General features: G+C 46.3%; 2 protein-coding genes across 2 annotated transcripts; both read right to left on the minus strand.

Annotated features, from left to right (window-relative positions):
• Positions 1-7,478: 7,478 nt before the first annotated feature.
• LOC136644011 (taste receptor type 2 member 40-like) lies at positions 7,479-8,408 on the minus strand. Its single transcript, XM_066619469.1, has one exon. It carries the CDS (start codon positions 8,406-8,408, stop codon positions 7,479-7,481), a length of 930 nt encoding a protein of 309 aa, XP_066475566.1.
• A 5,482-nt stretch (positions 8,409-13,890) lies between these two features.
• Positions 13,891-14,838, minus strand: LOC136644012 (taste receptor type 2 member 4-like). Its single transcript, XM_066619470.1, has one exon. It carries the CDS (start codon positions 14,836-14,838, stop codon positions 13,891-13,893), a length of 948 nt encoding a protein of 315 aa, XP_066475567.1.
• Between the last annotated feature and the right edge of the window lie 744 nt (positions 14,839-15,582).

Raw genomic sequence — 15,582 nt, forward strand, 5'->3', positions numbered from 1 at the left:
CTGGTTTTTTAGCTATAATGTTTGATAGAATAGAGATATCGCAACATGATTTATTTCACTGCATTCTGCATGAAATTACAGATCAAACGATATATAACATGATGGTATTATTTGAAAATACAAAGATTTTACAAATTTTGGCCAGTAATGGTGTCACTCCCACCATGCACGTCACCCAGTGTGGCCTAAATCCCCCATACCCCTAGCAACACCACTGCTACTTGGTCAGGTGGGCCACTACTGTAGTTCTCAGCAATTCACAAGAGTTCCGCCAAGAGTGAAGGTTTAATCAGGAGTAGTATTAGAAGTTGGCCAGGTACCCACAACCATGTAGGAGCCCATCAGACGAAGCCAACCTCTAAAACCCAAGTACTAGTGGTGGTGGTCCGGTCCATGTCACCATAAGGGTGCAGGTGGGGGCAACATAAAGGGTCCAGAGTAGTGCCCCAGGGCCCCAGCAATCGGGCACTGGTACTTGTTTTAACATTCAAGAACTTTTACCCTTTTGCATACAATCTCTTGCAATTCTCATCCTGCAGAATTCAGCAGCTGTGGTTGCATAGAACTTGTCAGTGCAGCAGGGGAGGATAGCCCTTGCTTTCCCGATAGCAAAGTGGCACAGGAGCGTAGGGAGATAGCACAAGAAGCAGACGATCCGAAACAGAGCCAGAGAAGCAGACACAGGCTTGTTTGTTGCAGAAGCAGGTATTGGTAGAGGAGCAGGCAGAAGAGTAGTCAGTCAAACAGTCCAGAAGTCAGGGATACAGAGAGGCACAGTCACGATAAAGCAGAGTCCAAGTCACAGAACAAACCAGCAGCGCGACACGCAGAAACTCCACCACAGCAACCCACATTTGGTGTCCGCTCTTGCCCCCATATATACTGGGGCCAGCCAATCAGAGCAGGGCGACTTCATCGTCACAAGACAGTCTTGTGACCCACTCTGATTGGCTGTCCAGTGGTGCATTGCACCACTCCTCCATTGCCTACGTGACTCTGCACGCATCTACCAGGTCACATGGCTCCCACCTAAAACAGGTGCATCTGATCACTGATCACATACAGTGCTGCTGTTCCTTTAAGTGCATTTTACACCAGGCCTGGACATCAAGGCCCCTCCTGCCACATCCTGGCTTGCAACAATTCAGGGCCTGGGATGCCAAAGGCCTGAGACTGTGGTTGGTTGCACACTGACTGTGGTTGCATAGAACTGCAGTTTGTATGGCAAACCAATGGAGAAATGGGGGGAGGATGTTTGTTGATCTGCAGTAATACTTGGCATTCGGGGCTGGACTAATTGGATTCCAAACCAGGCAACTCTAGACTTCAGCAACATCCACCCTGCTTTTTCTGAGCAGGGTTCCTGTGCTTTTAACAGCAGCATGACACATAGGAGCTCAGCAGCTGATGTACTTGACAGAATGGTGCAGTGGTGGAACAGCTCCCCTTTCAGTCTATTGTGTCTATCACACGAGCCTGACAAGGAAAAAGGTTTCAACGCTAAGTGCACTGACAACCCAATCCTAACATGCACTGGAACAGGCAGACCACAGTGGCCTGAGCTGTATTCAGCCTAGGTTAGGAGGTGGCTGCAGGACACCTAAGGGATGTTTTTCCCCTAACCTCTTGTCAAGCCCCAGCCACCCCTAAATCACCAGGACAAACCTGAGCAGCCTGTGTAAGGCTACCTGGGTTGGGAATAGAGGTTAGGATTCAGCACAAGCTGCTACCTCCTGAGACCAATCTGCCTCCCATTCTGCCCTCCCCTACACAGAAACACCCCTTCCCCACTTATGTTTCGCCCCTCCCACCCCCTGTGCTGCCTGGTTCAAACATACCCAGTCCAGCCAGTGCAGGGTCCGGATCTGGCACTCCCAGGCCAGTGCGGGCCTCCGTGCCAGCCCAGCCAACTCCTGAGTCGGTGCAAATGTGCTTTATGGTACCTTTGCGACACTCAGGAGCCTGCACCAGCTCAACCCACATACAGGATTATGCCCTGAAGCATAGAAATATGCAAGGAAAACATTTGCTGATTTCATATTTGTTGCCATTTTTTATCTTCATTGCTTTTATTTTCATTTTCAACAATTTTTTTAAAATTTTATTTCTTTTTTAAAAAGAAATTAGTATCATCCTACTTGGAACAGAAGCTCCCGATCGGAACCCTACAGTTCATTTGCTTGTTTGTGGCCACCATTGTAAATGCCCATATGGTCCAGGAAACAGCGGCCTTTGCATAAAGCCTCCACAAAGAGGCTTCCTGCTAGGAAGTCCTGGCACAAGTAAGATTACAACATACACTTTACGGGTCCAGCCTATTTATACGTGGATTTTTTATACACAGATTTGACTCAACACGAATGGCCCCTGCAAATGAGAAGGGCTGTTCTGATCTCTGGAGAAGGGGAAAATGCACCCCTTTAAAATCAGTTTAAAAAATTGAACAGTCCTTTAACAACAGCCTCCTTAATGAGAGAGAGAGAGAGAGAGAGAGAGAGAGAGAGAGAGAGAGAGAGAGAGAGAGAGGGCAGCTGGCTGACAATCCAACAATCCTTCTCTCTCCAGAGGGCCCCTCCCTTCCCCCTGAGCACTGAAAGAAAGGTGATCACGTTGCATTGGTGAAGGGAGGGGCTGAGTGAAGCTTTCTAAGCTCTTGGAGGAGGACTGGTTGATGGATTGTCTTCTTAATGACTCTTATCTTAGAGTCAAAAGGTCAGCAAGGCTGTTTTTAAATCACAGGAGCAAAGAAACTTTGTTTTTTTAAATTGATTTGCTATAGTGCGTTTTTTGCCATCCATGTGAGTGCTTGGAATGGAACCCACGTGAATAATTAGTCTCAACCTGTATCTGCCAAAGTAAATTCAGATGAAAAACCTGGGCCTTCCAAAAACAGCCTCTCCATTCATTGCCATTCCTTACCATGGCAGTTTTATTTTCAAAAGAACTCAATTTCCTGAGAAAGGAGTCATTTTGTGTTCAGCTGTATTTCTTCCACCAATAGATTCTAGTCTTGCACTGATCTGGCATAGGCCTCTGTTGCGAGCTGGATGTTCGGTTTTCAGCGCCAGCTGCTGCCCAACTGCTTGGCTTGCTATCTCCCAAGGCCAGAGCACTGGCACTCCCGGGAACAAGACAACACAAGGCAGAAGTTCTCCACCAAACGCCTCTATACTATATACAATATGTACAATAACAGTCCACGGTTCTCATGGTTCTCACTGACGTAGCCTTCGGCACTAACTCCACTCTGCATCTCCCACACCCCAGCTTGTCCCTGCTGGACTTTATATGCATGTCAGCCAATCAGTGTGGAGTAAGAAACTGCTAAGTCACTCTGACTCTGCATGGAGTGACACACACACACACACACACACACACACACACACACAGGTAGCAGTCACCTGATCTACATCACCCGATGTTGCATCATCCTTTCCTCCCAGGATGCTGTGCTGGCTGAGTCAGGCCAAGGCTTCAGGGCCTGCTGCTATTCAACCTGTAAATTCTTTCTCAGTCCCAGGGATGAACCCTTAACAGCCTCCCTGCACCGGCTCAGAGTATCACAAACATGCCATAAGGCATATTTGCGCCTACTCAAGAATTGGCACAAAAACATACTCTGGCCTGCCATTGCCGTATCCATTCCCTTTGCCAGCTGGCCACAGGTAAGTTCGGACCAGGCAGCACTGGGGGTAGTAGAGAGTGGCAGGAGGGAGCTTAGGCAGCAGGGATAGGTGTTTTGGGGTCCGCTCCTAAGCTGTGCAGGCCACACAGCCTGGTTGCAAGAGCGCAGCTTAGGCTAGAGTTGAACCCTATTCAATAGCATGTTGGAGTTTAAAGTTAGTCTTGGTTTCAAGACTGCAACAGTTGCCCTGTTTGCCTAAGGAAAGTATTTGTCCTGCTTTGTTTTGTTTTAAACCAATGAGACTTTATGGTGACAGAGAAGTTCCATGATGCTGACCTCATTTGATCAGATATATTTGGCTCACAGGCATTTTTGCTGTCCACTCTAATGAGAACTCAAGATACCTCTGCTTGTATCTCAAGGAAGCCCCCTGGCAGCAGCTCAACTAATGACCACCCGCCCATTTTTAGAAGGCCAGCAGTTGGGGCTAGCATCCTCTGTAACTAAGGTATAGTTAGACCTTATTAGCATCTCCTTGAGCTCCCTGCTGTGGGCAGCTTAAATTCATACTGAAGAATAACGAACAATTTGGTGACAGAAATATTAGCATGAAACAATGTTCCGGATGAATGTCATGCACTGGCTGTCAAAATTGTCAAGAATTTCACACACTCAAAACACTGACAAACCAAGCAATTCTAGTTTATGTCGCTCCTCTCCCAAGGGATGCAATTTTAAAATAGTTAATGTGCATTCTTAAATTTGAAACAAATCTAGGATATGTAGAGGTTGGTTTAAAAAGAGCAGAGTTACATTTTATGGAACTCACTGTCACAACAAGATGCGATCATGGTTGCAAGCTCAGATGGCCTCAACCTGCTTCCTGGTACCGTTCGATCTAGTTTCGTCAAGCATTCAGGCTACCAGCAGCCTGCTCATGTCACGCTTTAAGCTTGAATGCTTGTAACAACCTGTTAAAGCAAGAAACACTTCACCAGTAAGCTTTTAAACAATACTAAAGGTTTCGGGGGGAAGGGGTATGAGGAACTGCTATTAATACAGGCATGCCCTATATTCACAGTTTCTGTATCTGCGGGGGGACCTGGAAATTAATTCCCCATGAATATGGGGCATGCCTGTATTTTGTTTACAGTGGTGCCCCGTTATTTGCAGGGGTTCTGTTCCGGAACCTCCCATGGATAGACAAAACCACAAATATGGTCGAACATCTGTTCCCATTGTTTTGACGCTCTGGAGACAAGGGGAGCAATGCTCCCCTCAGCTCTGGAGGGGCTTCTAAGCTCCACAGAGGGCATGGACATCTGCCCATGACCTTGGCTGGCCTCAGAATGGCCATTTTAGGCAGAAAAACGTCACTTCTGGCTTTTGGCCGAAAACCGGAAGTGACGTTTTCATGCCCTTAAAAGGCATTAGGAGGGCCAGGGAAGCCCCAGATAAGTGAATCCACAGATATGGGATCCATGAATACAGGGGCCTCCCCTGTACTTAAAATTTATATTTCACTTTTCCAGTTCCAGTGACCTTGTTGGTAACCTTCAGTCTCGAAAGACTATGGTATCGCGCTCTGAAAGGTGGTTCTGGAACAGCGTCTAGTGTGGCTGAAAAGGCCAATTTGGGAGTGACAATCCCTTCCACACTGGGAGCAAGAGCAGTCTGTCCCTGGTCTGTCTCCCTGGCTATGGGCCTTCCTTCTTTGCCTCTTAGCCTCAGACTGTTGGCCAAGTGTCTCTTCAAACTGGGAAAGGCCATGCTGCACAGCCTGCCTCCAAGCGGGCCGCTCAGAGGCCAGGGTTTCCCACCTGTTGAGGTCCACTCCTAAGGCCTTCAGATCCCTCTTGCAGATGTCCTTGTATCGCAACTGTGGTCTACCTGTAGGGCGCTTTCCTACCTAGAAATGCAATTTTAAAATAGTACTTGTACTACTTCTAATTTAAAAACAGCAAAAGCAGAAACAAATCAATTACCCAATTGGAGTCACCTGTTCAGTCAATTAAAAGTTTTAATTAATTATTTTAACTGATTAATCAATTAAATATCGTGGCCTACTTAACATCTCAAACACTGCAGTTAAACCAAGAACAAGCTCCAGCCAGCCTCAAAACCCTGCAGTGGGGCCACTGCAGGGTAGGTCCTGTTCATGTTGTGATGGTGTGCAGAGCAGAGGCTGATTGGCTGAATGCTAATGGTGTGGGTGCTACTGTGAGGTCAGTTCTTAATGTACAGGAATCCCAGGCTCTGGAGGGCTTTAAAGGTTAAAAACCAGTACTTCGAATTGGGTCTGGAAGCAACCATTGCCAAGGCAGCAGATGTGAGACTCATACTTCCCCACGTTCATTAGAAGGTGAGAAGCAGAGTTTTGCACCAGGTTCATTTTCTAAGGGGAGCTCCATCCATCCACATGGACGTGTTTCAACAACCAGTCTTGAAGATAAAAGCAAGGATTTGAATGGTCTGGTCACCTCTTTTCAAGGAAGGGTCTAGTTAGAACAGTGATTTTCAACCTTTTTCATCTCATGGCACACTTACAAGACGCTAAAATTGTCAAGGCACACCATCAGTTTTTGACCATTTTCAAGGCCCATGCTGCTGGTAGGGGGCTCAAATCCCCCAATTGCCCTTCTAATAAATGACCCTCCCCAAAGTCCCATGGCACACACCTGCGGTCAGTTCCTGTACTCATAGTGGAAAATTCTTGGTGCAGAAACGAAGTCCACTGAAATAAATTCAGAGTGGATATGCGCTGTCCCACACACCTTGAGATGCCAACTAATCAGAATTCTCTCTCTCTCTCTCTCTCTCTCTCTCTCTCTCTCTCTCTCTCTCTCTCTCTCTCTCTGCTTGTGTGTGTGGAGACAGAGACAATATTTGTGCACCTGCTATTTAACTAAGAACAGGAAGTAGTCTCAAAATAATGTGAGAAAGCATTTTAATCTCCCCGTCCCTTGGATGCAAATCTTGGAAACATTTTCGTGTGGAGTCTGCATCCTGCCTCAGACAAACTGTAACATCCTCTATCCTCCGCATGGAAACAATATTTGACTAGCTTCTCGGAAATGCTGTCACAGCTCAGACATAATCTGCCCCATTCTACAACGGTTTGCAAACCACAAAGGATGAGGTAGTCAACTTCATTGCTAGTCTAAATCTCTGCCGGAGGGGATGTGTCTTTTGCATAGGGAGGGGAGACCGCTGCTGCTGTTAGTAGGATGACAGTCATGCGTTGGGTAGGTCATTCCAAGAAAAAGATTAGTCATATGCACGCTATTCCTTTTTTTTTGTTCTCCCCTCCCCCCAGTGGCATCGCTAGGGTTGGTATCACCCAATGTGGGAGGCCAGACATCACCCGCATGATGCACATGTGAGTTGTCCCTCACATGCAGTGGACAGGACAACTCCCTGGTCAGTGAATGTGGTGACGCACCATTGCCCTGCCCTGCTGGTTTTTTGGCTATCATTTTTGATAGAATAGAGATATTTTAATGCCGTTTGTTTCATTGCATTCTGCATGAAATCACACATCAACTGATATATAATGTGATGGTTATATGGTGTTCAAAAACACCAAGATACCAACAATTTTGGCTAGTAGTGGTGTCACCCATCCTGCGTGCATCACCCGGTGTAGTCTGCCCCTGTTGCACCCCTCTAGCGATGCCACTTCCTCCCCCAGTCTTCAGACCACCAAGATCACTAAGGATGTTCCCTCTGGCCTGAAGTTGTTCTTATAAGCTCACTTGAGAGCTTATACTACCATGTGCAAGGATTTTTCTCTTGCAATTCCTTGAAGCTCCAGTTCCTCTATGGTAGGGTTCCCCTTTCTTTGCAAACAAACTTATGAATAGTTTTGTGTTTTTTTCAGCTGGAATGTCATGCAAAGCAGAATGTTTCCGAGTGCCAGTTTGTATCTTAAGTTCAGGTGAATCAAAAGCATGGAATGGACAAGAGGACATGCAGCAATCACCAGCAAACAGATACTGTCCTTTGATCTGCTCTGAGCCTTACAGGAAGGCATTCCCAACAGAATCTCAGCAACAAAGGCGCAGATGTAGAGAATTAGGAAGGAGATCAGAGCTTTAATGGCAGTGACGTGAGCTTCACTGCTTGCATCCTTGAAAACTGTGGCGCTGTTTCTCATCTGCTTGGTGTGTCTCCACAGAGATGTAATTAGCAGGGTGGAAGATGTTAGGAAGAGCAGAAGAGGGATGATTGCCCAAGTCAGGTACATAATGAAGCCCTTTGAGTAAGAAATACTTCCAAAGGGATTTCCAGTGGTGGCATTTTTCAGAAGGCTCCTGGTTGCATTGCAGAGGTAAGTGCTGTGATCTATCCAGATGAAAGGAAGAGATGAGATCAAAGAGACCAACACCGAACCCAGAAGTAGCCAAGGAACCATCCCAGAGATTCTCATCTTCATTAACAGAAAGAAATGCTGGGAGAAAGTTGCCACCTTTATGCAGTAGAACACACTGAGACAAGCAGCGAACCACAGGCAGGCTGTGCTACCCATCACCAACACAATGGAGTGCACCCGGAGCCTGTTCCAGTTGTCCATCTCTGGGAAGAGGACCGAGTGCAGCATCGATCCCTGGAGAAGGAACCGAGACGAGCTAAGGCAGATCAGGATCAAGTCGCAAGAGGTGAGCTTTTTCTTTCTCATCCAGTCCACGCAGGCGACAGCCACAATGAACACACTGGTTGCCATTCCCAGAGCGCTGAGAGTCATAGTAACCACTTGAAAACCAGCGTAGATGGAAGTTGACATCCTCAAGCTACCAGTATAACCACTCCTGTGACCTTCAGTATCCTTCCAGATCAGAGCAGATCCATTTCCCATCCAGTGCCGCTTCTTCTTCTGATACAGGAAGGCTGCTGAAATCTATACTGTGTGTTTTATTCTTGTGTTGTTTTAGCACATGCAAATGTAGTGTGTGGTTTCATTTTGGTTTTTCTCTTTCTTTTTTTCATGAACTGCAATATGCATTTGCAAAAAAATAAATGATCTCTTCTTACATTTTCCCTCCTATTTCCTAATTCATGTCAAAACTTCCGATTCCAACCTCTTCTTAGGCTTGCTCCTCACCCAAATTTCTCCCTGGATTTGGGAGTTCATAATTTCCTGGTCATCTTTCTGAAATGGAACCAACAGTGGTGTAACTAGAGGGGGTGCAAAGCACTAAGTTTTGCAGGGAGTCTCACTGCAGTGTGCAAGCAGCCCATCACACCCCCCCTTTGGAGCCATTCTGGGTGGGAGGAACAAAACAGGGAGGGGGCGGGGCCACTTGCATGCCGCGGTGAGGCTCCCTGCAAAACTTGGTGCTTTAGCTAAGCTAAGCAGAGTCAGGCCTGGTTAGTACTTGGATGGGAGACCGCCTGGGAATACTGGCTGCTGTAGGCTTATACCATAGTCTTTCGAGACTGAAGGTTGCCAACCAGCTACGCTCCTCTAACTCCTCTAAAACCTCTCTAGCTACGCTACTGGAAACCAATGCATTCAGCACTCTACATTGCATGTTTAACAGGGTAATCCTATGCACGCTTTCCTGGGAGTAACTTTCACTGACTATAATGTGAAAGTGTTGACTATAAATTGAGTGTTGGGCGGGTTAGGACAGACAAAAGAAAATATTTCTTTACTCAGCGTGTGGTCGGTCTGTGGAACTCCTTGCCACAGGATGTGGTGCTGGCGTCTAGCCTAGACGCCTTTAAAAGGGGATTGGACAAGTTTCTGGAAGAAAAATCCATTATGGGGTACAAGCCATGATGTGTATGCGCAACCTCCTGATTTTAGGAATGGGTTAAGTCAGAATGCCAGATGTAGGGGAGGGCACCAGGATGAGGTCTCTTGTTATCTGGTGTGCTCCCTGGGGCATTTGGTGGGCCACTGTGAGATACAGGAAGCTGGACTAGATGGGCCTGTGGCCTGATCCAGTGGGGCTGTTCTTATGTTCTTAACTACAATTCCCAGGAAGCCTTGCAGGTCTCTTGTGATCTGGTGTGCTCCCTGGGGCATTTGGTGGGCCGCTGTGAGATACAGGAAGCTGGACTAGATGGGCCTATGGCCTGATCCAGTGGGGCTGTTCTTATGTTCTAATGGGGTTTACTTCCAAGTAGACATGCATAGGATTGGGCTCCAAATTGTGTAAAGAGCACTATACAGGCATAATTTGCTACATTTTTCCATTCCTTCATGACTTTTCCATTTCTGAATTATGGTTGCAAATCTGCATTTTGATAATATGCATATGGTTGCAAATCTGCATTTTGATAGGGCAGGAGGTCTGGTCTAGAGGGTACAGCCTCCATTTGCCTGAAGATTAACATCCACAAGGTCGCCAGTTCAAGGCCACCGGCACCGTGCGACCTTGAAGCAGCTGGCAAGCTGCAGCTGAGCTGTTCCATCTGCTCGAAGCGTGGGAGGATGGAGGCCAGAATGTCAAACCAGATCGGAGTGTAACACCTTGAATGTGGTGGTTCTTGAAAGAGAGAACCTTCTTTCAATTTGTAAAAATCCCTGCGTGGATTTAATAAGCCTGCCTGTGTAAACCGCCTTGAATAAAGTCTTGAATAAAGACCAAGAAAGGCGGTATATAAATACTGTATATTATATTATTATATTATGATTATTATATTATAACACCGTGCAAAAAATGAAGCCCGATGTGATTTTATGGAGAATTGTACAAGGTTCTGCTGGGGTAGTATTTTTCTGCTACACTGGATTGAAGCGCTGCTCTCAGATTGCTGGAGGCCGCAGGCCAAAGCCTTGTGCTAATCCCCCACAGTGCCCGCTAATTGACTCCCTCATGGTGCATTGGGTGCTGCCACTGCCATTGGTGTTGCAAATATTGAGAGCCTGGTTGAGAGCCAGGCTGGTGTAGTGGTTTGGGAGGTGGACTCAGACCTGGAAGATCCAGGTTCGAATCCCCCCTCAGTCATGAAGCTTCCTGGGTGACTTTGGGCCAGTCACTTTCTCTCAGCCTCACCTACCTCACAGGGTTGTTGTGAGGACAAAAGGAGGGAAGCAGCAGTGTGCACCGCCCTGAGCTCTTTGGAGGAAGGGCGGTATAAAAACAAATAAATAAATATGAAGCTGACAAGATTCTCATAGCACCAGCGTCTGAGGATCATCGTCTGGCTTTATGTGAAAGCATCCTGTCTTCGTTTCAGAAACATGACGATACTACTTGAAACATGAGCCAGGCACAAGGCGCTACAACCTGGAGCACTGCCTCACAGTGATGCCAGAGTTGCCGCCTCTGCCACACCACCATAGAAAAGCTCCTTATTTTGTTTCTCATGCAGTTTCCTCAAACCAAGAAGTGTGAGGCTTTCAGTTTTATTTAATGGGATGGCCCACGTTGTCCCTGTAGATCAAGCCTGGAGTCCAGCCCTTCCAGTTTTAAGGAAGATGTATGGGGAGCAAAGTAAAGAGATGAATGATCTCCTAATTTGGGCAAGCAAGAAGTGGATCATTGCAGCTTTGGTCAGCAGTGAACTGGAGGTAGTGGCAGACTCGGGGTGAAGCACACCCCAAACCTGCCACTTTCCCAGACCCCTCACAACCCACCACTGCTGCAATCGGCTTCACCTCACCTCATGGTTAGGCTGGCATTGACCAGAAACTGTTCCTCAGCTGTTTGTAGAAAGCAATCTTTTCTTTGGTCTGCATGGCAGTGAGAACAGGTGAGCTCAGTCCAGGTAGGCTCAATCAACTGAGATACAGAGATGTGAGGCTGATTGGACAATGCTTGACTCTTGATCCAGCCTATCACATGAAGGACAGCATACATGCATCTGTCTTGTTCCACCCACCCAATGAATTGTCCTCCATAGCTGTGAGGATCAGTGGGATTCCTAGGGAGGGCAAAGGGGGTAAAAGCCCCAGGCACCATGACTCTGAAGCGGTGCCACCTTCCTCCCCCCACTGCTGCCCTCCACGGCCACGCACTGCCTCCCCAGCCCTCCGAAGGCCCCCAGATGGTGTAGGCAGCACCCTGCAGGGAAGATAGTACCCTGCAATTCTGGCTCCAGATGGCACAGGGACCAGGATCTCCAGTGGTGGTGATGGAATGTATGAATACTACCTATAGGTGTAAAATTAAGTGCACATCAGCTAAAATTGCATGGTTGATTTCTTTCACTGAAAGAGTGGTTTTAGCTATGTGCTCTGTGGATATGATTACATATTCTGGGCAGGCAAATTCCTTTTTGTCCCCAAATGAAGAGCCACTTTGAGAGAAAAGTAGCATCCAGTTCTGCCCTTTGTCAAAGTCTTGTCAGTGTGCCTTTTGATTTCCTTTGTGCCCTCATATCACACCACGACATGAAGGCTGGGTTCATATGAGCTGGTTCACACATGCTGGACATCACCAACAAGCATTAACGACTTGTATGTGTGAATGGGCCATCACAGGTCTAATACCACAAACAGAATTCTCATCCCAAGACATAGAGAATCTTTTTTCTATTTAGAACTCTTTTAATATACATTTTCTCTTGCAAAACAACATAATTATCACTGAAAACACTATCAGAAATCTACAGAACAAAACTTAAAGGAACTTTTACATGAATTAAGTTGAAATATGATCCTTAGCTGAATTCTGTGCAATAGTGTACAAATGGGGGGGTTCGGGGGGCTGTGGGCTCTGGGTTCCAAGCTGCGGGGGGGGGGGGAACAGAGGCTGCCTCTCAATTTTTAAAATCTTGGTGTTTTCAAATAATACCATCATATCATTCAATGCATAATTTCATGAAGAATAAATGAAAGAAACTGTGTTGAAATATCAAACTGTGCTGAATACATCTGGTATTCCAGAATTCCAAATGTATTCTTCATAGATGTATGTATGTTTTGCCTTTCTTCTACATTAAAAAAAAAAACACACACAAAAAAACTGCTTTTGTATGTTTGACAAACCACAAGCCCACTACATATTAACTTGATAGGTATTCCTTCCCTGTTTTGTTTTGGGTTATGATCTCTAATATCCAACCTTTTATATACTCGTATAAGTTCAATAAAAGAAAACGTTCACTATCTGCACTTCTTCTCTGGGCATTATTATTATTCATTTCATGCCATGACTGTTACTGAAAATAATTTTGTCATGGGCAGGGTGCCAAAAATGTATGGGCCCCAGGTGCCAAATGACCTTTGTACGCCACTGATTTCGTGAGCATGATGTTTCTGTGCTACGAACAGAGGAGCTGGGCTGATGCACTCAGTGCCTTTAGTGTACAGTAAAAATGAAGGTTCAGAAGTTAATGATGGAACTTATTTTTTTAAAGGTGGCAGTAGTAGCATGTGCGCTATTGCAAGGTCTAAAAGTATTTTATCTTTGTCAACTGAGACACTTCACCCGTTCATCTCCCAGTCACCAAGCGTCAAGTGATCAAGTGAAAAGAAATCAAGCAATGGGCACAAATATGTTGAACCAATGCCTGTAGTGCAAGGTGGGTGGGCCAGGATCTCATGCATTCTCATTTGTTGACCAGTTTTGCCTAAAGTCTTGGAAGTTAATTTGTTGGAGCTAAATTCGAAGCCTTCTGCTCAAGAGAATCATCCAAAAGAAGAAGAGTTTCAATTAGATTATTATTAAGAATATTTACATACAGCTTTCCAACTAAAAAATTCACAAAGCAGTTTGAAGACTAAGGGCCCAATCCTATCCAGCTTTTCTAGTGCTGCTGCAGCCATGCCAATAGGGTGTAGGCTGCATCTTGAAGTGGGAGGGCAGTCATGGAGGCCTCCTCAGGGTGAGGGGATTTTTGTTCCCTTATCTCAGGGTTTCATTGCAACTGCATCGGTGCTAGAAAGTTGGATAGGATTGGGCCCAAACTCAAGTAACTAAGGGCCCAATCCTATCCAAATTTCCAGCACCAGTGCAGCCACAGTGCAGCCCCGAGGTAAGGGAACAAATGCTCCCTTACCTTGAGGAGGCCTCTGTCACTGCCTTCCTGTCAGTGGATACAGTTCATGCCCCACTGGCACAGCTGTATCAGCACTGGGAAATTAGATAGGATTGGGCCCTAAATGGCTCCTTGTCCCAAAAGGGCTCACAATCTAAAAAGATACAGAAGAACACCAGCAATCAACCACTAGGCAAGACACAGTGTTGGGGTAAAAGGGGGCAATTACTTTCCCCCTGCTAACTATAAGAGGAGCACCACTTGAAAAATGCCTCTGCCCAGTTAGCAGGACAGACTAGTAGCAGACTTTCACAAAAAGCTTCTGCCCATCCCTAAGAACAGCCAGTTTCTTTGGAGATCTCCGGAGAAGATGTGGTTTTGCTTAGACAATGACTTTGCGTCTTGAGCAATGCCTCCTTCAGTTTGGAATTCATGGCAATCAAAATAAGGGGGTGCCCTGAATGATATGTAGATACCATGACGATAGCTATGACAGTCATCCAGGGACTGCCGAACAGAGTGACAATGATCTCAGCTGCATAGTTTGCACTGTAGAGGATGAGAAATGAGATCAGATTTTTAATGGCATTCATGTGAATGTCCATCCTTTGGTCTCGAAGACCCTCTGCGTTCCGCTTCATCTTCTTAACATGTTGCAGGAGAGAGTGAATCAACAAGGCGGAAGAAACTAGAAAAATTAAAAAAGATGGGGAGGTCCCCGTAATGTAGACAATAGCAGAAAATTCACTGTAGAGGATGGAAGGGCATGTTCCGTTACTGTTATTCAGAAGACCCTTGGTCACATTGCAGTAATGGTAGCGAGGGTCCAACCAGATGTAAGGAAGAGAGACAAGCAAGGAAGCCAACACCGATCCTAGGAGGAGCTGGGGAATCATCCCGGAAATCCTCAGCTTCATTTTCACAAGCAACGGTTGGGTGAAGTTGACGATTTTCATACAGTACAGGACGGCAAGACAGGTGGCTACCCACAAGCTCACAGCATTGAGGAATGACCAGAGGAAAACGATGAAGCCAGGCACCGGTCTGGGACGGCTGACATCACGCAAAGAAAAAGAGTAGATGCCCAGGGTTGTCCCAAGGAAAAGGAGCCGGAATACGCTCAGCGCAAGCAGTATCATGTCAGAGGCTGACAGCGTTTTGTTTCGGATCCACTCCAGGCAATTTGCAATCATGATAAACCCGTTTCCCATCAGTCCAACAACTGTCACAGCTGGGACAACGATTAGATGGAATAAATTGAGTGACGTGGATTCGGTCATTGTTCCTCCTGTGGCAGGCAAACAGAAGCCGGTGGAAAACTTCTAGTATTTTACCCAGCAAGTAGCTTGAAGAACAACCATCTCCCGGCCTTTTATCCAGCACAGCTAGAAATGTGATATATCTATCTAAATCTAGGACTGTCGATGGCAACATAAATATTATATGGCCACGTATAGATCCTTCTTGCAACATTTGCATGCTCTTTTCCATAGTGTTATGTACCTACTGTCAGGTATATTTGCACTCTAAAGAGCAGTTGCTTCTATCGTCTTGATTCCCAAGCATATGATTAAAATCATAAATGTGAGGAGGCAGTCCTGGGATGAGCTCTCACTGGGAGGAGAAATGGCATAGTGGAGCCCCAATTCAGTGGCAATAAAGATGTCCAGCTTGTCATCAGGTTGTGAGATGCAGCCCACAGGGGGAGCAATCACCCAAACCGAAGGCAGTGGAAACTGGTACATTTCCACAGGACACCTAAGGTTTCACCTTAGGACACCAGCCAGGCATTTATTCTGCAAAGGGGTAAATAAAGGGAGCAGACTAGCCAAGCCCAGTCTTGGCAGCAGACTAGCCAAGAAGGAAGAGCTCTCCCAATCTCCTGGGTCATGTCATCTCCGGCGTCATGAGGCAGTGTCATGTCCACTTCCCAGAAGAACTCAGAAAGACCACTATTTGAGAAGACTAAGTTGCTAGTACTCTTGTACCCCCAAACGCACTTTGAAGCATCAGCTGTTTTGGAA

Source organism: Tiliqua scincoides, chromosome 3 (assembly GCF_035046505.1).
Source record: "Tiliqua scincoides isolate rTilSci1 chromosome 3, rTilSci1.hap2, whole genome shotgun sequence".
Taxonomy (NCBI): Eukaryota; Metazoa; Chordata; class Lepidosauria; order Squamata; family Scincidae; genus Tiliqua; species Tiliqua scincoides.